General features: G+C 37.0%; 2 protein-coding genes across 3 annotated transcripts; both read right to left on the minus strand.

Moving 5' to 3' along the window:
* Positions 1 to 1514: 1514 nt before the first annotated feature.
* On the minus strand, positions 1515 to 9839 carry LOC149602852 (ATP-binding cassette sub-family C member 2-like). Its single transcript, XM_089860376.1, has 6 exons — positions 9202 to 9839; positions 8582 to 9106; positions 4182 to 4381; positions 3946 to 4072; positions 1837 to 2606; positions 1515 to 1767 (listed from the first exon to the last, which is right to left on the minus strand). Exons 1-6 carry the CDS (start codon positions 9229 to 9231, stop codon positions 1656 to 1658), a joined length of 1764 nt encoding a protein of 587 aa, XP_089716502.1. The 5' UTR covers positions 9232 to 9839; the 3' UTR covers positions 1515 to 1655.
* A 10321-nt stretch (positions 9840 to 20160) lies between these two features.
* On the minus strand, positions 20161 to 22036 carry LOC149602853 (ATP-binding cassette sub-family C member 1-like). 2 transcript variants are annotated; one of them, XR_016377037.1, is made up of 5 exons: positions 21577 to 22036; positions 21338 to 21505; positions 20447 to 20921; positions 20336 to 20391; positions 20161 to 20250 (listed from the first exon to the last, which is right to left on the minus strand). XR_016377037.1 is itself a non-coding variant. In XM_089860378.1 (3 exons), exons 1-3 carry the CDS (start codon positions 21673 to 21675, stop codon positions 20733 to 20735), a joined length of 456 nt encoding a protein of 151 aa, XP_089716504.1. In that variant the 5' UTR covers positions 21676 to 22036; the 3' UTR covers positions 20400 to 20732. The 2 variants fall into 2 exon arrangements, 1 of the variants encoding a protein (XP_089716504.1); XM_089860378.1 differs by lacking the exons at positions 20161 to 20250; positions 20336 to 20391 and having other exon boundaries at positions 20400 to 20921.
* Positions 22037 to 22136: the final 100 nt, after the last annotated feature.

A 22136-nucleotide genomic window follows, 5' to 3' on the forward strand; every position in this document is an offset into this window, starting at 1 on the left:
AATTAGCATTTATTTAGTCTTAAAACCGAGGACTACGTTTCCACCATTGCTTTAATGGCGTCTGCTAAATCGGACCTCTTACCCCGACGGGATTGGTTGAATTCTCACAGGCTGTGCAAGTGTTAAGAATAAGATCATAAGGTCACGGTTCGGTCTAGCAAACTGCACCTAAACAATAGCAGCGCAGTAGTCCTCGTTTTTAAGACTAATTAAATGCTTATTATTTTGTAATATTTTTCCTTTTACATTTAGACAAAGGCCGTTCTTTTAAGGTCTAATAATGTTAAGTGATTTTTTCCTTTAAGGCTACTTTCCTTCTTGTTAAAAAGAGATCCAGAAAAGTTAATAAAAAGGTAGAGACTACAAAGCGTTCTCCGTATAATTGGGTCAAAGCAGGGATATTTTTAATTTTAGAAGTGGGAATGGATAACAGAGTAATCCAGGCGCGCGTCAAAGTCCAGGACCCCCTTCCACGGGACGGAGGGGTATGAAAGAAGAGGCGGGTCATAGCGACAAAGGTAAAAAGAAATAACGTATTTTCGCCGCCCCCGTCAGCAACATCATCAAAACGCAGTTTAAGTGAGCCAATAAGATAATTTAAACTTTTCGTTACGTGTTGAAGGGAGGGGCTCTACACTGGGCTATGAGTCCAACTGAAGTAAATACTAACCGTTCTCCTTTGATACTTCTAAAATTAAATCTATCCCTGGTCAAAGTAACTATGTTAAAATGCCGAAGCACCGTAATGTTCTTATCTATATTTAGGAAAATGGTTATAGGGGAATCCGATCTTAGAATGGGTAAAAAACTATACAAAAATAATATTATAGATCATGGTAAAAAATTCTCTTTCCAACAATAATCTGGGTTTAATAATTATAACAGAAGTATTGATTAGATTTGTAAGAAGGTCTTAATAAAACGTTAATTAAATCTTTATCATTATCATTGCGTTACCCTAGCGGGACAGTGTGGTTAACGACAGTATTATTTAAAGTGTTATTACTGACTTGTTACAAGAACTCTGTACGAGACGACACTTGAAATCAGAAATACTCATAGGAGAGTACTTAGTTTTCTAAATAATTCTATTACATTTGAATAGCGTAAAAATTTGAGATACTTGACGTTTTATAGAATTAATATTCTGAGAGAGCCCATTTGTCGCCAATATTCAAAAACCTCAATATTCTCACAATCTTTCACACCTATGATTATTGTATGCTAGTATACAAGGGAAAACGCAACATCTTTTCACTACGAAAGCTATGATCATCAAGAACTAAAAATATTCAAAATATTCGAATATTTAAATGTCCAAAGTATTTTCATCGGTGAGAAATTTTAAGTTGTAACTTTATAATGAAGTAAAGCGAAGACAGTTCAAATGAAGACGCTAGAGAGGAAGTGATATAGATTTGACTGGAGTACGTACCATACTGAGGAAGGCTTTCATTCACTCTAGAGACACACTTTCTGTTACTTCTACTTGGCATTGCTATAACACATGCGTTTGTGCCTGAAATGAGCTTTCTTTCGCAAGTCTTAAATTAACAGGAAACTTTATGGTGTGTTTATTAACAATTATAATATAGAATGATAATGGTTACTGGTTAGACTAGCAATGTGTAAAACATTAATAAAATGAAGTTAATCTAGAGTATTTTGGCATCTTTAGCTAAATCATAGAACATTGATTGCTCATTCATCAAGAGGGCATCTGGAGAGTCGAATTCCGCAATTCGGCCCTGATCGAGAACCATCACCCTAAGAAGGGATAAATAACGACAAATTAGTCAATCATTTTAATTCGGTTTAAAAGGTCGGTAAACTAACTTGTCGTAGTCCAAGATAGTGTTTATTCTGTGCGCGATGGTGATGATGGTAGAGTTGGCGAATTCCTTTTTGATAGTCTCTTGAATGAGATCGTCGGTGTCCATGTCGACAGAGGCCGTCGCTTCGTCCAAGATCAGTATCTTGGTGTTCCTTAACAAGGCACGAGCCAAGCAGACCAACTGACGCTGCCCGACGCTCAGATTCTGTCCTCCTTCGGTCACGGGATGATCCAGTCCCTGCTCAAGCGACGTCACGAAGGACTTCAGGTGAGAGTGTTCCAGGGCAGCCCACAGTCGCTTGTCATCTTTTTGCTCAAAAGGATCCAGATTGAGTCTGAGCGTGCCCGAGAAGAGGATGGGCTCTTGAGGGATGATGGTCAGCCGCGACCTCAAATCGGACAAGCCCAATCCCTCCACTTCAACTCCGTCTATGACGATCTTACCGCGAACCCCCTCGATGAGACGGAATAGCGCCAGTGTCAGCGACGATTTTCCAGCGCCTGTCCGCCCCACCACGCCCACCTTCTCTCCGGCCTCAATCCTGAAATCAATGTCCTTCAAGACCAAATCCAATCCTTCTCGATATCTGGTGCTGTAGCCCTGAAATACGATTTGTCCACATTGAGGCCAGTCTGCTGGGGGTTGAGATTCTGGTTTCTCCCACTCAGCTTCGGACTCCAAACGACAGTATTCGTCAACTCTTTCTATGGAGACTATATTTGATTCCAAACCCGTTATGGCTGCGATACAAAATTTGACCATCTGTAGAAGCTGAGAGATAAATATATTAAATTAGTCTATATTTGTAGAAAAAAATAATTGTTCCACGTGACAGAATGCCTGCGCACTTTTTTTTTTCAAAATTCAGGGGAAATTATCCTTAGCATTTATATTTTTGTCTCGATTAGGAAAGTCACGATCAAATAAGCATATGACAAAACTTTATAACATTTTTATTACATAAAATATTTAAAAGTTGAGTTTTTTGTTAATACCCGTTTCCCCAATATTCTATCCCCTAATCAGCCGTCCTGCTTGGAGTCGCGGGAAATGATTACAATTACGAGAACTATTTACTGTACCCATAGTTTCCAGTATTTTCACTATTTTGGGCGTACTGATGACGAAAGTGGTAACATACTTCCCTGAATTGTGGTGAAAGACCGATAAAAATTGTCTAATAATTAAGATGATTTAAATCTAATAATCACGGGTTTTCATTCTTTAATCAGAAGCTACACTTTGTGTTTCCTTCCTATTAGAGTTACGAAATTTTGTAAGAGAATGTTGAACAAAGTATATCAAGTAGAAAAAATAAAATAAACCTCTCTGAGTCGAGACAAGGGCTATCTATCTAATTAAAAGGTTTTTCTTAAATAATTAAATAAATAGTTATTTCAATCGTCAGTAATCTAGTTAAGTCTTGTTAAGAAACTTTAATTTTAAAATCATTTTAAACACAGCTATTGTTAACGTTTCACTTCTAGAGAACATCTTTTTCACAATTTTTGGATATTTACAGTAAATAATAAGAAAAACCGCAATTGTGTAAACCTTTGGTGGAAGCCCTGCCATTGGGAGGCTAGACGTTTCTCGTAACCCTAGCCGATCGCCGCGTACATCTTAACCCTAACGATGATAATGGAGTAGAAGCCATCATTGGTTTCTGTGAACTGCGAACGCGGTCTGGATATTGCTAACACGTTTGCACCCATTTTCACTCAAACTCCCGCAGATACTTTTTGTTAATTCAGTAAATTCCTTTTTGTAACGTCTCACTATAGGGACGTTTAACTATCATGCTGGTATCAAAAACCAGCGGTAATTTTGATCGTGGAAAAGATTTTGATTTACTATCTTCGTCTTCATTCGTAGCGCCTCTGACCACCTAACCAAGGAAAGGCAACTGAATAGGGAGCTAAGTTTGCCTGATACTGCGTTGTGGCGGCTGGTGTCGCAATTTTATCACTAAATTTAGTAAAATAGCAACATTTGCGATAAATTGCGGTCGGTAGACGCGTGATAGCGCGTGCTACGCATAGCCATTTCTTTACTCAAGTTTAACAAGGCTTTTCAAATCCATGGTAAGGTGGTCTGAGGTAGCGCTTACCTTATCGGCATTAGCCAAGATCAATCCTACAAAATCAGCCGAGAGTGTCCCTTTGCTGAAAACTATAAAAATTGCGGTGCAAAACATCAAGCAATTGCCCAAGATATTGAAGCGTACTGTCAGCCATCTGGAAAGAAATTGCATTTTATTGAATGTGAGAATTGAAAAGGTGTCGCTCCAAAGCGAAAAGACGCGATTGAAACCAGGCTTTAATGACGCATTTACATATGAGATACCTTTGCGTCATGTTCATCATGTAGTTAACCGCAGTGCATTTGTCGATCAGTTTCAGGAAGTGCCCTTCGAAGTTCTGTCCGGCATCGCACGCCCTGATGACAGTGCTGCCAGCCACTGATCCTCCCACGTGCGAAAACAAGAAGGAATTTCTCAAGCTGGTTATCCGCTTAAATTGACGATTGCTCGACATCAAGAAACGCTGCGAAAGATATGGGAAAATCTACAGTCATAAAAGTTACTAGTGGACGCGTACACTCCATGGGTATAAGACATGTGTGCATTCTACACTGTTCGAAATAAATTATATTAGTGCCAAATCATTTTAAACGGTGAAATATTTCAAATATTTCAAATATTTCAAATATTTGTAGTGTTATCTTAATATCGCGGGGAAAGTGCTTGGACGAAGACTCAGTTAGGACAGTCGTAGCGCCAGGGCCTCTTTCCCGTCGCACAATAAAACTTTTTAAGAGATCTTATCAAGAAACGCTGCAGGAAAAAGGGAAAATCTTCCTGGGCTGATACCGAACCCATATCGGCATCGGTACTGATATTTGGCTTTAACCGATGCATCGGGGAGTCTGCCCATTCAACCGAATACCATTGGAACGAATCCCATTCGTCCGAAAATTTCTAGTCAGTATTTTAAAATCTAGCCCAATGGCGGTTTTCTATAAAAAAGGGAATTTTTTCCCATTCAATCGAATCCCATCGAATCCCATTGGAACGAATTCCCTTCAACCGAAAGTATATTAGTTTTATAAATCATTTAACAATGTTACGCCTTTTCCAAAATATTGATGTTTAGCTTCATTGACTTCTCAAATAATATGCCTTTTCCAAAACATTACTGTTATGTTAGGTTAGGTTGGGTTAGGTTAGGTTAGGTTGGGTTGGGTTGGATAACCGATTTTCCATAATATTTTTATTTTCATTGAGGTCTTTGCATAATAAAAGCGGGCCTTTTCCAACAAATTATTTTTAAAAAGATTCTGGATCAATTAACGCGGCATTTATTAAGTTCCTTGAACAATAAATATATGCCTTTTCCAAAATATTGATTGTTTTACGAGTCATTTCAGGTTGGCTTTGATTAGGCTCGGTTACAATAGAGGCATCCTTTTAAACTTGGGATTTGACCATCACAGTATAATTATTTATATAGGAAAGTGTATTGATAGACGCAAGCTTAAGGACAAGGGTATTTTCTTTAAACCAAAAGAGGTATTTTTTAATTCAGTTTTAAAATACGGCGTTAAAAATATATCTTTTAATAGCAATGAAAATTTTAAGATAATAAACCCGCACATTTTGGCTATATTCGATCCAACGGGATTCGGTTCAATGGGACATTCGTTCTAATGGGATTCGGCCCAATGGGCCAGGAGCATATATCGGTATCGGTTAAAAATAAACCGATATTTCTACCCGATATTTTTTAAAGAAAAACAATTTTGTTGCGAGTAGATGGCGCCGTAAGACTTAATATTTAACGAATCACAAGCCTAGAGAATTACAGCAGACGTATAACTGGGGATTCTGTTACTCCAAAAAGAAGTCGCCTGGAACCTCAAATGTTGAAAAGCTGTCGTTTTTGAACAAGTGCACTCTTTAAATACTGTATTATTACATAATACAATTAGTATTATTTCTTTGGATGGGGTCGCATAATAGTATCGAATGGATTAATGTCGAATAGAGAGTTGCTCACTCAATTTACTAATTTAACCTAGAGTCGAAAGGAATTGTATCGAACGTCCTTAAAGTCGAAAAAATTCGCTTCCTAAGGATTAGCAGCGAACCACATTTTGACAAATTTGATTAGTATCGAATGGAATGAGGATGAAAATAACAAAATCGGAATACGGTCGACACGGAACTATGTCGAACGTCATTATAGTTGAAACATAGTTTGTGATGGGTTAGTGGCGTATTAGGTTTGGTTAGGTTGAGGTTAGGCTTGGTTCGGTTAGTTTCAGATGAGGTGAGGTTAGGTTCAGGTTATTTATACTCAATTATGTAATAGGATGGATAACAACAACGTCGCTTTTAAAAACGTTGAGTCCTCATTAAACAAATGAAAGCTTGCCTAAATTACCTTAAAAAAAAGACGTAATTAGACCAAGAATTGGTAGGATTTTACTTCATTCTGATTAATTAGACCACGAGGAGTTCGAAAAACGTAGTGAACAAATTCTAAACCGGCCGAAAGTTGATCAAAAACGTTTTGAAAATTTCAAAATTGCATGTACTTACCACCATTAAGACCGCTGAGCGCCTAAACGCGTTCTGCACTTAATCTTGGAAAAATTACTAAGGGGTAAACAAAATAACAAAAGACTCGCGACGGAAATAAAGCTATGAAATTTTAAACACGTGCGTAAATTATTTCGGAAGGTAATGAAGATAAACAGCAAAATTTTGCAAAGGCGTAATATTATTTCGAAAAGTAAATGAAGATAAACAAGAAAATTTTGAAAAAGGTATAATTTTATATGGGAAAAATATTTCAGAAAAATGTTTCATTCACTTCCCAAACAATATTATGCCTTTTCCAAAATATTGATGTTTATCTTAATTTACTTCCCAAATTATGTTTCGCCTATTCCAAAATATTGTTGTTTATCTTCCTGTACGTTTCGAAATAATATTACGCCTTTTCCAAAATTTTGTTTGCTATCTTCATTTACTTCCCAAATAATATTATACCTTTTCCAAAATTTGACATTTTCATTTATTTAGTTTCCTAAATAATATTACGCCTTTTGCAAAATATTGTTGTTTATCTTCATATATTTCCCAAATAATATTACGCCTTTTCCAAAATATTGTTGTTTATTTTCAAATATTTCTCAAATAATATTACGTCTTTTCCAAAATATTGTTGTTTATCTTCTTATATTTCCCAAATAATATTACGCCTTTTCCAAAATATTGTTGTTTATCTTCATATATTTCCCAAATAATATTACGCCTTTTCCAAAATATTGTTTACCTTTATTTACTTCCCAAATTATGTTACGCCTTTTCCAAAATATTGTTGTTTATCTTCATGTACGTTTCGAAATAATATTACGCCTTTTCCAAAATTTTGTGGTTTATCTTCATTTATTTCCCAAATATTGTTATACCTTTTCCAAAATTTTGATTTATTCATTTATTTAGTTTCCCAAATATTATTACACCTTTTCCAAAATATTGTTGTTTATCTTCATATATTTCCCAAATAATATTACGCCTTTTCCAAAATATTGTGGTTTGTCTTCGTTTATTTCCCAAATAATATTATGCCTTTTCCTAAATATGGATGTTTACCTTGAGTTAGTTTTCCAATTAATATTATGCCTTTTCCTAAATATGGATGTTTACCTTGAGTTAGTTTTCCAAATAATATTATGCCTTTTCCAAAATATTGTTATCTTCATTTACGTTTCGAAATAATATTACGACTCTCCAAAATATTGTTTACTTTTAAAAGTGGAGCTTTCTTCAAATATTTTTCAATCCTGATATGAGAATTAAATGTTTCTGCGGGTGTTTAAAATTTCATAGCTATATTTCCGTCGCGAGCCCTTGTTATTATGTTTTTCCCCTAGAAACTTTTCAAGATTGAGTGCAGAACGCGTTTAGGCGGTCAGCGGTCTCGATAATAATATGCAATTTTCATATTTTCCAAAAATGTTTGACCAACTTGCGAAGGGTTTGGAATATTTTCACAATTTTTGACGAACTCCCCGTGGTCTAATTAATCAGAATCAAGTGTTGGTTGGGTTAAAATCCTACCAAAGAGGTACAAGTTGGTATTCTAAAACCCTGCACAGAGGGGATTTTTACGCTGAAAAAATTGATTCGGACAGTGGTCGTGAAAGCTTACTTTTCATTGATGAGCAAATGTCAAGTATTGGCTTACTTAAATACAAATCTTTTCGATACTAATCTCATTCACATAAATTCGACGATATTCCTTTCGCCATTAATCCAAATTTTCTAAAATATTTTCGACACTATTCCAATGGCGGGCTTGACGCCCTCGATGCTATTCCTTTCGACACTATTCTATTCGATGCTAAGATTTTCGATTCACTTCTATTCGGTGCTATTGCTCCAAAATAAAATTTTCGACGCTATTCTCATTCGATGCTAATCTTTTCGACGCTAATAGACTATTAGCGTCGAAAAGATTACGCCCCCTATTTTCCAACCTATATTATAGCATCTATTTTCTTATTCATTTTATTTTTGATATCGGTTAATTTATCGGTATCGGTTTATTCGAAGGATCGGGTAAAATATCACTATCGGTACGTATCGGTTTCCCAAGTATCGAATGATATCGGTATCGGTTAAAACTCTCTACTTAATAATCACTTATGAATGGTGGCTGAAATAGAGTTCCTACCTGAAGTAAAAGGTATCCAACGAACACAACAATGCAGGGAATTATAAATAATGGTAAATATACTGCAATTCCTAAAGGGAAAACAACTAAATATATTAATCCCCAATTGACTGCCCTAAACATTGAAGATAGTTGCTGGTCGAGGGCGTCGATATCTTGGGAGAAACGATTGAGTATCCTTCCAACGGGGGTCGTGTCGAAGGTAGACATGGGAATACGACATACGCTGTCAAGCATTTTCCCATGTAGATAGTTTGCCGCTCGTAAACACGGAAAGACACTGACGATTACGTTGATAAATGCCAAAATGGATTGGCTTAGACCAAGAACGAGTAAGATCGCTATACGGGTTGCCCTTAGGTCTGGGTTCGCTTGAAAATCTTCCTTGGAGTCCGCACACCACAGAGACAGCCAATACAGTGACGCGAAATTAAGGACTATAGCACCGGTGATTGTTGCTTCAAAGATCGCACACCATATTACACCATAGGCTTTAAAATATTGTTTGTAGTGTGATACGGATATCTGCAAATGCAGGAAGAAAAATTAGTGTAGAGAGTTTTAGTCCTCAAGAAGTCAAGAAAAGTCCAAACACTAATCATTTATTGAGGTGTACATACGTTTCCTTCTTTGAGCGTCTCTTTCGTCATGAGTTTTGCCTCATCCTCATGTAAGACTTTCTCGTGGGATGCAAGATGAATTCTTTCAGCTTTGATATTTAATATACTACAAAAATTTGAATATCAAAATTCCAAAAAATAGCAAAGCTCCTACAACCATGAAGTTTGTATCTTAAGAGAGCCAGTTTTAAGCCCCCGCGAACCAATCACCGTCCGATTAATGATCCCAGGTCAATTTAGATAATTTAGCTCTCCTATACATTATCATAAGGACATCATAAGGAGAGATAATGTCCTTATGACATTATTTATGAGAAGGATTTCTGTGGGCGTTTCCATAGTCTGTCGGTAAGCCGCGTGTACCTTTTAGCCCAGGACTTTTAGGTTTTGACTTAGAACATTTGAACATATAGATGAAAATTGGTACATGGGTGGGTTGTTTTAGACCCAACAAAAATATACTAAAATTTCCCTGCTGTAGAGTGCGAGCTTACGCCGCCATCTTGGAAAATGGCCACCGGGAATGCCACCTACATTGTATTCCGCGCTCCTCTTGAAATATTATGAATATTGGTGCACATTATGATTGGAACCACATGAACATCATAGTAAAATTTTACATATCTGTGTTGGATAGTTTGGTCGCCATATTGGAAAATGTCCGCCCTGAATTCTAGGTATAGTATATTTCACCATGTAGTTGGAAAATTATGAAAATTGATAGATAATATTATGAGAGCTGTGTAAACCTCATAGTAAGCTATTGAAGCCATTCATCGGGTATTTTGCCGCCATGTTGGAAAATGGCTGCCGGTAATGTCCTTTAAATACTGCGTATTCTTCAAAAGTTATGAAAAATGGTAAATATGATTTTTAAGACCGTCGGAACATCATATATATTGAAGACGTGCTACTGATAGTTGGGCGCCATCTTGGAAAATAACTGCGTAAAATTCCAAATATATTTCAAATATATAAATCTTTTCGAAATTTCTACATTGAGTAGATGATTTTCATGAACGTAATAAACAACAAAAATTGCTATTCTAGAGTCTTAATTATCGACGCCATCTTTAAAATGGCCACACGAAAATGATTGCATTCTGAAAGATATAAATGTTATTCAAAGCTGTAATTCTCAACATGTTGATTAGAGAATATAATTTAATGTGCAGTTTTTACATTCTTGTGTTGTTAAGGATTACATTTAAGACAAATTTCTAACATTTCGTTCATATTCATCGTCAGCCTGAATAACTTTTTACAATAATTGCAGCAAGTACATCGACAATGTCCACGCATTACTGAGCAAACTAATACGGATGGTCTGCAAGAGGTTCCGCAGTTATAGGTAATGAGCATTAAAAGTTGGTCTGGTGTAGGAGAGAGAGTGGTGTGAATGGGTCTTTGACTTTCGTGATCTCGAACCCATCCCCATTCTTCACGGTTTAAATCGGTTCCTAGCCATTGTAGTCACGGAATATCTTGGTTCTTTTGCTAGGACTATCACATTGGAATTTTAACGTCTTCATTCTTAAACCTGAAACCAAAACGACACCGAGCAGAGAATCGCAAATCGAGACATTTGTGAAAAAAGATAAAGAAAACCAGTATCGTCGCTAGGGTTTGAAATTTGGGGGGGGGGGGCTAAATCTGGGCAAACTATTTTAAAGTTATTATAAGAACTTAAAATAAACAAGATGGCCCAAGGGCTGGGACTTAATAGTAGCCACATCGTTTTCTATTTAATTAGCGCACAAATAAAAAGAAAAAAAATTCAAAGACCCTAAACAAAAATCAGAAGTGTCCGACCCCACAGTGGTAGTGTGTCTTACTGCTGCGCCAGCCAGCCGGGTTCAATTCCCGGGTGCGGTGTGAAAAATTTTTTTAGTTAAAATAAAATCTCTAACTGAGCCTCAATGGTTCCATTTAAGCTAAAATCTGACGATAACGAAAGGGAAAACCCGGCCAGTACTACTACGGCTCGGGTCAAACTAAGAGCCTATCGTATACTACGATGTGGCTAAAAATTGCATAATGGGTTCTTTGGAAAATGTGTAGACCTTTAAAACTATCCGTTAATTTGTGTCAACGTGAAATTATTCGTATTTTAAAGATGTACAACCTTTTATTGATAAGGACTACGGAACCGATTATGAAGGATTTTCACTCGTCTTAGGTTTATTTTTAGTTTTGGTTAGCTTTTAGTCAACACAATTGGCACTCCCTTCGAAAGAAGCATTTTACTTGTCTTCATCTGTTTTTTTCTTCAAAATTTTACTGTTTGATATTGAAAATTTTTTATATATTGCTACAGAATTTTAGGTTGCTAACAGCAATTTTTTGGTAGGGTTTACGGATTATTTTGGGGGGCTAAGTTTGGAATTTGGGGGGCTATAGCCCCCCCAAAAAAGGCCTAGTGACGCCACTGAAGAAAACACTTCTTTCATCTACATGGTGTAACTGGATGTGGTTATGATAAGGCGACGTTTAAACTATCGAAAGATAATCAACATCTTAGATATAAAGTGAGCGTTTTAATGACCATATTGCATCTAAGGATGCCATAACTGCTACCGGAGAGAGATTTCTCTTTGCTTTTTAGGGTGGAAATTCACACATTACTCTAAACTATGTAGATATTACAAGTGTAACAGAACCGTGTATCTTGCTGAACTAATTCCAACAACCGACGCCGCAAACCTATATTCTTTTCGAGTGTATCTTAAGTCCAACAATAGCTAAGAAACGATTTAATCACCGAACAATGGGCATAGGTGCGCGATCGCAATAGTCGAAGACCCATTCATAATACTCTCCCTCCTGCATCAGATGAATTTTTAACTCTCATTACCAGTACATGCAGAACATCTTGTGTAAAGAACTGTGAATGTAGATCGTCCGGATTAATTCTCTCAGCAATGTGCGAGCATTGTCACGGTATTAGCTGTAATAAAAGATCCTAAGGGTGACGATAGATATTAACCAAATTGGCCGTGTTGCGTTCGTTTTAAGGTGTTTCACCTGGTGCCATCGGCCAACGATAGCCACTAATTAGGTAATTTGTTTAAATTAAATCAATTTTTGTTTTTTAAAGTAGATTAATGCAAACTACGCACAAGGGTTCGTTCCCTGGTTTCTCGACTGGTGCCACCAAGCCAACGGCTACCGCTACGAAGATACGTTTTTTACTGGTAAAATAAATGATAGATTCAATCACACTATCACTAAACCCTGACACCAAATCAAACAATATTTTTAATTCTGGTCCTTCCAATCATTTGTACTAGGTAACAATTGAATTATTAATTATTTTGCCCCCATTCTAACGTTACCTAAACAATGGCCAGATTGCCAACGATAAACGCTGAGAGATTATATCTGGTGCAACCGGCCAACGGTAACCACTGCGTAGATCATTTTGTTTGTTTAAATTAGTGGTAAAATAATTGATAGATAAAATCACACGATCACTAAATCCTGTCAACAAACCAACCAATGCTCTTGCAATCATTTTTATTAGGTAACAGTTACGTATTTAATTACTATTTACAACCGCTATTTAGAATAAACTTTTTTGTTTAAATTATATAGCGTGAGCATGAGCGCGGATCGAGTAGGCTATGCTGGCAGGCAGAAACTTTGTCTCAGTTAGACTGTTACAACGAAAACCGAAAACTAGTAACATAAGTCCAAGCCAGTCATCTGAAAGACTCAAAACGATGACTCTGATTCTTCTGAATTTGAAATATCAGTAGAAATGATTCTAGATAATCCTCAGAGTTATTTTAAATATTTTAATACTCGAAGCCAGGGGATAAAGAAAGGCCAAAATAATTTTAGTATGAAAATTTGTTGTTTTCAGTTATAAATTAATCTCATTGGTGATAACTGATTAACTGGTACCTGAAAACATTAGTAACTAACCAGCAATATTAGGTCCATTATGCTTACACTCCCCTATATTTATGTTTGTGCTTAGTGCAGATTTAAAAAAAGCAACAGTTTCTTAACAATCTGAATTAAAATGAAGACTGAAGGAACAGATATAAATAACAAGTTGGGAAAACCAAATTATTACCTCTCCGTGTCGAGAAGATTATATAAACTTAAGTATCCAATGAAAACGTCGACCTTTTTGCCCTCATCCTTTCCCGCGCTTTGCGCTTCCGCATTTCATCCTTACTCTCAACATTATCTTCCTCCATTTTACATACAAAAAACAAATACTCACAAAAAGAAGCGGCAAAAACCTGCTGGCTCTTTACAACCACTTAATTTGACTTAATATCCAACTTCCAAACACAAATATTTTCTGGTAGATAAATTAACAACCTACAAGCAAAGAAAAGTTCTCAAGAATGGCTCCCGCAAATTTAATAGGTCTATTATCTACACCTAGATGGCTTTCAGTGAAACAAACAAGGAGCATAAACACAATAGTGGAAGCTTCAGTCTTATTTAAAACATGTAAAACAATTATCATCTCTGCAAATAGCTTACACATGTCTTTTTTACCAATGCCTAACCGTTTGGATTTTTCTAAAGCAATCTCAGCACCAAAAAATATTTTTTGATACAAAATAAATGTTTTATATTCTTATTAAGAATAAAACAAGAGGATAAAAAAGGTCTGTCCTCTCGTAATTTTTTAAGCTTTTATCATGATTACTCTACGATGATAATGGAGTAGAAGCCAATGATACAGATTGGTGTCTATGTGGAATAGACGGCAGACCAGTGGATGGTGGTGTTAGAAGCCAGGTGAACAGACTGGTGTCCGTGTGGGATGGACGAAGGCCAAAAGATGGTGGTGATTAGAAGCCAGTAAGAAAAGACTGGTGTCCGTGTGGGATGGACAAAGACCAGAAGATGGTGGTGTGAGAACTCAAGTAGAGGAGCCAATTCCGTGACTGGAAAGCAATTCGGAAATGGCGAACACGTTTGCTCCGATACGCCAACTGCGAACGCGGTCACGTGGGTGTAACAACGGACAGACAGACAGACAGACAGTCACACAGACACACAGACAGACACGATCGTTACAGAACCTCTCCTGGACTACGTCACACGGAGAGGTAAAAAATGTCTTAGTGGACAAAGACTAGAACAAGTTGGGAAAACCAAAATATTACCTCTCCGAGTCAAGACGACTACTTACAAACTTATTTACCCAGATATGGAAATGTTTCTTAAGTTAAAATTTATGAAATATTAAAGCAGTATACAAAGCATAGCAAATATACTGTAAATCAGACGACATTTTACATCCAATAATGATATACTTGTACACATTAAAATCATCCGATGGGGGAGAAACGGGAAATGAAGAGATAAAACTTTGGAGGGATACTACCTTTACGTGTTTGTAAAGGCCCAATTTTCTACTCCTCAACTGTATGCCCTCTATGTTCAAAGCCATATTCACAACAGGGTTGCCATATAAACACTATCCTCTCGTTTCACCTCAACGATTTTCTTAGTTTGTCAACATGACTGTTAACGTTACATAACACCAAAGCTTATTTGTGGCTTCACACACTGAAAGTAAATGCGTACCATAAAAAGCATGAAAACACGAAGCTATTACGATCAGACCTTTCACTGGTCTGGGCTGCGTTCACCAGAGCTCACCAAAAAAGACAGCGGATTTTGGAAATGTTTACCGGTGAGCTCTGTCGTCATAGCTTTTCTCCGGTCATCGGCGTTTTATAAATGACGCTAGCGCAATAAAGCGTGCAAGGTACCAAGGCTTAACAAAAATTGTATGATAACATATTTATAGAGATAGATAACAACTTTTATAATTAAAATTAGAAACTAACATATCTCTTAAAATTCTCGCGTGATCAACTGGTTTCACGCCAATTAAATAGCTATAGTCCCATAGAGCTATTTGTATTAATTCATCCATGGGTTTTTCGCCAAGCTGAGAACTACACGTTTTACGTCACGTTATCCAAAAAGCCGACTGTTTTCTTTGAAGACCGCGCTAGCTCAGCGCTAAGCACCGTGACGTCAAAATTCAAAAACAAAATCCCGTTATGTAGGACACTGCTAACAGCGCTGGGCTCTGCTGAGCGCGGCCCAGATTTCCACCATGATTATAAAATCTAAGCCTAATTATTTAATAGTGTATTTAACTTTCGGCTCACTCTGAACCGTTAATGTCTCTGCATTACAGAAACGTAAACCAAACCAAGCGTTTACTTTTTGGTTCACTAGGCCTATTGACAAATTACAGTTCAATTGACCACCATTGTAGCGTTGCGCTTGTATTCACTAAAGGAAGGATTATGCTATAAACAGATGTAGTATAGCTTAAGTAATATATAAACATCCATTTTAAATAATAATATTAAAAAAAATCTTTGGAATATCAAAATGAAATAGAGCTTTAAAGCTACAAAAGTACTAAATGCATCATAATTACGAAAAATATTTCCACATATTCATTTTATATTATGGAAAACGGGAATATTAAGGTTCTGAAGGATTTCTTTACACATCAAAACAAAAACGAACTTCTAACGCAGCGCACTAGTGAAACAACGGACGGACACATATAGACAAACACATAGACTGCTGTTTTACCCTTTCCGTATTAATTTTGAGTTTAGAGACATGATTATCTTAAATATTAAAATAAATATAATTAATATTAAATATTTTCTTCGATAGTTGTTCGCCTTATTGAGCGTTACATCGTTTTGAAAAAGAATAATTAAACATTCTTGAGAGACTTGACTAATATTGGCGTTTGAAATGAAGCATACGCCGGTTGCGTCGCCTTACTCACATAGGTAGTATATAAGGGTGTCGAATCGCAGCTATGGATAAGAACAGCGCAATTGCGTGAACCTTTGGTGGAAGCCCCGCCATTGGAAGGCCAGACGTTTCTCGTAACCCTGGCCGATCGCCGCGTATGTCTTAACCTTAACGATGATGATGGAGTAGAAGCCAGGTGTACAGACTGGTGTCCATGTGGGATGGGCAAAAACAAAGACCAGAAGATGGTGGTGTTAGAAGCCAGGTGTACAGACTGGTGTCCATGTGGGATGGACAAAAACAAAGACCAGAAGATGGATGTGTTAGAAGCCAGGTGTACAGAGTGGTGTTAGAAGCCAGGTGTACAGACTGGTGTCCATGTGGGATGGACATAGAGCAGATGACGGTGGTGATTAGAAGCCAGTGTGTACAGACTGGTGTCCATGTGGGATGGACAAAGACCACAAGAGGGTGGGGATTAGAAGCCAGTGTGTGCAGACTGGTGTCCATGTGGGATGGACAAAGAGCAGATAAAGGTGGATTATAGAAGTCAGTAAGATGGACAAATGGCCTGAGGATAGTGTTGTTAGATAGGCAATGGATAATAGCCATTGTAAGTGGAATTCAATTTTCCAAATTTCCGGGAACTGTAAATGCGGTCCGGAATTTGGGAAAACGTTTGCTCCGATTTGAAAACTGCGAACGCGGTCCCCTGGGGTGTAAGTCAATAACAACAGACTGACACACACACAGACAGACAGACAGACAGACACGTCGAAATTAGAACCTCTCCGTGACATACGTCACTCGGAGAGGTAAAAAGTAAATGATAAGAGATCAAAATGGAATGACCGAAGTACAGATATTAAATTTTTTCAGTTTAAAGACATGATTATTACCTCTCCGAGTGAAGTATGTCACGGAGAGGTTCTGTAACGATCGTGTGTGACTGTCTGTGTGTCTGTTGTTACACCCACGTGACCGCGTTCGCAGTTTCCAAATCGGAGCAAACGTGTTCGCCATTTCCGAACTGCTTTCACAGTCACGGAAATGGCTCCTCTACTTGAGTTCTCACACCACCATCTTCTAGTCTTTGTCCATCCCACACGGACACCAGTCTGTACTTACTGGCTTCTAATCACCACCATCTTTTGATCTTCGTCCATCCCACATGGACACCAGTCTGTACATACTGGCTTTTAATCACCACCATCTTCTGGTCTTTGTCCATCCCACTTGGACACCAGTCTGTACATTCTGGCTTCTAACACCACCATCTACTGGTCTTCCGTCTATTCCACATAGACACCAATCTGTCTCATTGGCTTCTACTCCATTATCATCGTTTGGTTTTAGGATGTACGCGGCGATCAGCTAGGGTTACGAGAAACGTCTAGCCTCCCTAAGGTGGGATCGCCACCAAAGGTTTTCGCAATTGCGCTTTTCCCTTACTATTATAATGGAAACGAATCGTATATATACCCCAAAATTTGAAGAAATCGGGCAAGAGGGGTACCCTTCACTTTAAACGTCAATATTAGCAAAGTTTGAGATGATAATAGGTATAACTTTATTTTAAACGATTTAACTATTATTAATGTTAATTATTGAAGATTAAAATAATTAAAAATAATTATATTTATTTAAATATTAAAGATAATCTTGTTTCTCAACTCAAAATTAATACGGAAAGAGTTAAAAAGCAGTCTATGTTTTTGTCTGTGTGTGTCCGTCCATTGTTACACTAGTGCGTCGCGTTAGCAGTTAGCCTTGTGTTGATGTGTTAAGAAATCACACAGAACCTTAATATTCCCTTTTTCCATAATATAAAGTGAATATGTGGAAGTATTTTTCGTAATTATGATGCATTTAGTACTTTTGTAGCTTTAAAGCTCAGTTTCATTTTGATATTCCAAAGATTTTTTTTAATATTGTTATTTGAAATGGCTGTTTATATATTACTTAAGCCATACTACATCTGTATATAGAATAATCCTTGGTTTAGTGATTTCATGAAGAAAACTAAGACCTAGACTCCGGCGGGTATATTAAGTATCAACCGCAATAGGCTTAGTGAAACAAAGAGTAAATAATTGAAGTAAACTTTGGGCTTTGATTTTCGTGTCTGAAATGAAGAGACATCAACGGTTCAGAGTGAGCCGAAAGTTAAATATACTATTAAATAATCAGGTTAAGATTTTATAATAGAAGAAAAGATCATGGTGGCAATTAGAATAGTAAAAGGGCTAATGTTAAACGGGTAGTAGCTACAGACTTTTTATTCTCTTTATGGTACGCATTGACTATTAGTGCGTCTAGCTACAATTTAGCTTTGGTGTTATTTAACGTGACATTCATGTTGGCAAACTAAGAATATTGTTGAGGTGAGACGAGACGATAGTGTTTACACTGCAAACCAGTTGTGAATGTAGCTATCAGAATATACGGTAAACAGCTGAAGCGTAGACTTCATTTCCTGATCTTTTCCCCATTGACTGATTTCCATGTGTCCAAGATTTATCCTTATTGGATGTAAAATGTCGTCTGCTTTACTGTATTATTCGCTATGCTTGGAATACTGCTTCAATATTTCGTAAATTTTTACTTCAAAAAAGAGAAATAATTCCATATCTAGGTAAATAAGTTTGTAGTAGTAGACCTCTTGACTCGGAGAGGTAATATTTTGGTTTTCCCAACTTGTAAAACATCAATTATTTGAAAAAAATACTTATCTTCGTTTTTTTCACCAAAATTACATTTGCCCAAAAATTTTGTATCATGAAATTTTCCGTTCTTTTCAAAATGGTTCGTGCTAAAGCTTTACTATATAACAGATACATGCGACATCGTTTATATTTACAGCTAGATTTCCAGTGTAGACCATGATAGAAACAGTTCATCGTTAGTGATATTTAAAAGGATTGCAGCTTTTAATTTGAACTACAATACGTTTTAATACTGGAAACTAAGCCCAATAGTGAAATAAATACACAGCCCACCATTTGTCGGTGTCCATTTACGTGTTTCGTGTAATACGTTTGCTCTACAATGTGTTCCTCATAAATAGCAAGTCGAAGTCGTACCAAAATAATTCAATCACAACTTTTAAAACATTTCTCACGCACTCAATAATATACCAAAGGTTTTTTGTTAAAATTTTATTCAAATTTTAATGATTGATTTATAAAACATTTTAAATCGTCGACCCAAAAAATGGGACCCAATCGAATCGTGGTCGTATAAATGCAGGCGCAAAACCAAAGCACCCTAAAGCGACGTTTAAAATGTCAATCATGATGAAAGATAAAATTTCTTCCTTCGGTTGCATTTAGTCGTTTTAAACAACGTTTTCTCTTAAGTTTGTAACGTGTGAATGGGACTTCTTAAAAAAAAGTAAATAAAGAAGCGTGTACCGGACTACCTTGGGAAGGGGACCACCGGGGTAAGAAAAGGGTCGAGCTTGAATGACCACGGAGAGAGAGGAGAGTCCGTCTTGGGTTTTTAAAATGTAAGGACGTGATTTTTGGTTCCTGAATAAAACGTATTTTTTCGAATGTACGGCTGTAGTTTAATTTTAGCTACGTCTTATTGTGAGCGCGCTGTTGATAAGGCAAAAATTTACTAACATTTAGACGGAAAACTCAAGCCCGCTTACAAGTTCGAAAAGAGGAACCTTTAAAAATAACCCATATCCATACTCGGATATTTATTCTAATCCTTTTCATTCAAAAACTGTTAATACCAAAAAGGATATATAGAATGGATAATCCGTCTTTCGAAAATAATGCAAATGTATTTTGGTGAAAAAAACGAAGATAAGTATTTTTTTTTCAAATAATTGATGTTTTATAATCATGTCTTTAAACTGAAAAAATTTAATATCGGTATTTCGGTCATTCCATTTTGTTCTCATATCATTTACTTTTTCTAGTCTTTGTCCACTAAGACATTTTTTATTAATATATATGTATTTGAAATGTATTTAACATTTGTCGCAGTCATTTTCCAACATGGTGCCCGTACTATAGTTAGTACGTCTTCAATATTTTAGTATTATGTTCAGACGGTCTTATACATAATATTTATCAATTTTCATAATTTTTGAGGAATATACGGTATAGAAATGATATTCCTGGCGGCCATTTTCCAACATGGCGGCCAATATATCCAATGAATGGTTTCTATATTTTCATAATTTTTCATCTAAAAGGTGAAATATACTGTACCTAGCATTCACGGCGGCCATTTTCCAATATGGCGACCAAACAATCGAACGTAGAGCTGTAAAATTTTACTATGATTTTCATGTGGTTCCAATCATAATGTGCAATAATTTTTATAATATTTCAAGAAAAGTGCGGAATACATTGTAGCTGGCATTCCCGGCGGCCATTTTCCAAGATGGGGGCAAAATCTCGTACTCTACAGTAGGGGACTTTTAGTATATTTTTTGTTGGGTCAAAAACTACCCATGTACCAATTTCCATCTTTATGTTCAAATGTTCCCTCTCAAGTCCTTTTTTAGCCTATCTTTCGTGGCCTATTTTGTTAGTGGCAAACATTCCCTGTCGGTGGTTGCGTGTTTCAACTTGAAAGGATCAATTCAAGAAATTAAAATAAGGGCTATCTGTACAAAGAGTAGACGCCACATGGCCGTTGTCCACTAAAATTCGGTCGGTTATGGTTAACTTCTATGACTTTAAGCTCTTTCGCTTTTCTACTACGTACCGGCCGTGATGGTGTAGTTATAGCTCGAAATTTACTCACGATGATTCCTCTTTATTTTCGTCGCTCAGGTCACTCATATGTTGCGCGAAATAATCTCTGGCCATTCCCTGACGACTCATGATTTCGTCATAGGTTCCCCTCTCGATGATTCGTCCGTTGTTCATGAAGAAGATCTCGTCCACTTCTCGGATGAAGCTCAAGTTATGCGTCACCAAAACTCTCGTCTGTAACAAATTGAAAAGCTACTTGTAAAGCGAGCAAAGAAATGCCAAACAGAATCAACTTTCAAAAGCGAGCGACTCAAAAGGGTTTTTTGCAAAAACTACTAGCTAGTCACTTACAGCATCAATTTATAACATTTAGGGACGGTGTCAGGTCTTATGCACAGGGGCCTACCGGCCCTGTAAAACTGTTTTTATTGAAGTTGGACGGATTTAAATCAAAATGTATTCAGCTTAGATAAATATGTAAGCCTATACAATAGATGTCAGCTGAAATTTTTTTCACAGTAAAGAAACAAGAAGTTTTCCGCGATTCCTTATTCAACTACTATTCAGATTTAAACGAAACGACAAGAACCACATTTAGTTTAATGGATGCTAAGCGTTTTCATAGAAATTTTAAGAGTAGCGTTAGTTACCTTATTTCGAAGAAATCCCTTTGGTCCGATGACTTCGTTGAAGAGATGTTTGGCCACGTGCGAGTCAACCGCCCCCAACGGGTCGTCGAAGAGATAGACATCGTCATCCCGATAAATTGCTCTTGCCACGTTGACCCTTTGCTTCTGACCACCACTCAAGTTGATACCCTATCATGGAAAATTAGTAAACGAACACACTACTAACGAAAGCAGCCATCTGCGGAACTATGAATACGTACTCTTTCTCCGATCTCTGTTTCGTCGTCAGCGGGTAGTTGGTCGAGGTCCGGCTGTAGAGCGCATGCGTGTATGACGTTGTTGTATCTTTCTTGGTCCATTTCATCGACGAAGAGTATATTCTGTCTGAGTGAAGCGTTCTGGATCCAGGGTTGTTGAGTGACATAACCAACTCTCCCGGCCACTCGCACCTCCCCCTTAGCCTTCTGTATTTCGGACAACAGAGCGGACAAGAGCGAAGACTTGCCACAACCCACTGGACCCACCACGGCCACCAAGGAGCCGCGGGAAACTTTCAAATTGATGTCCTGAAGAGATGCCGCTGCCGGATCTTCCAGGTTCCAATGAAACGTTCCCTTCTGAATTTCAATCGCTGAAATTTTCAAAGAAATAAATTCATCTTAATACTGGTCAATATTGAACAGTTTTTAGTTTAAGAATATACGGAAACAATTTCATAAAGCGACTTCAGGCTCTCCTCTTTAAGAACGACACGTTCATTGGTTTATTTTAGAAGTAAGATTTTAGAAGGAGATAAATGTTGTCTTTGCGGGGTTTATTT

Source organism: Phalangium opilio, unplaced genomic scaffold, assembly GCF_054372755.1.
Source record: "Phalangium opilio isolate 3A_F unplaced genomic scaffold, DU_Popi_V2 ptg000352l_1, whole genome shotgun sequence".
In the NCBI taxonomy this organism is placed as follows: Eukaryota; Metazoa; Arthropoda; class Arachnida; order Opiliones; family Phalangiidae; genus Phalangium; species Phalangium opilio.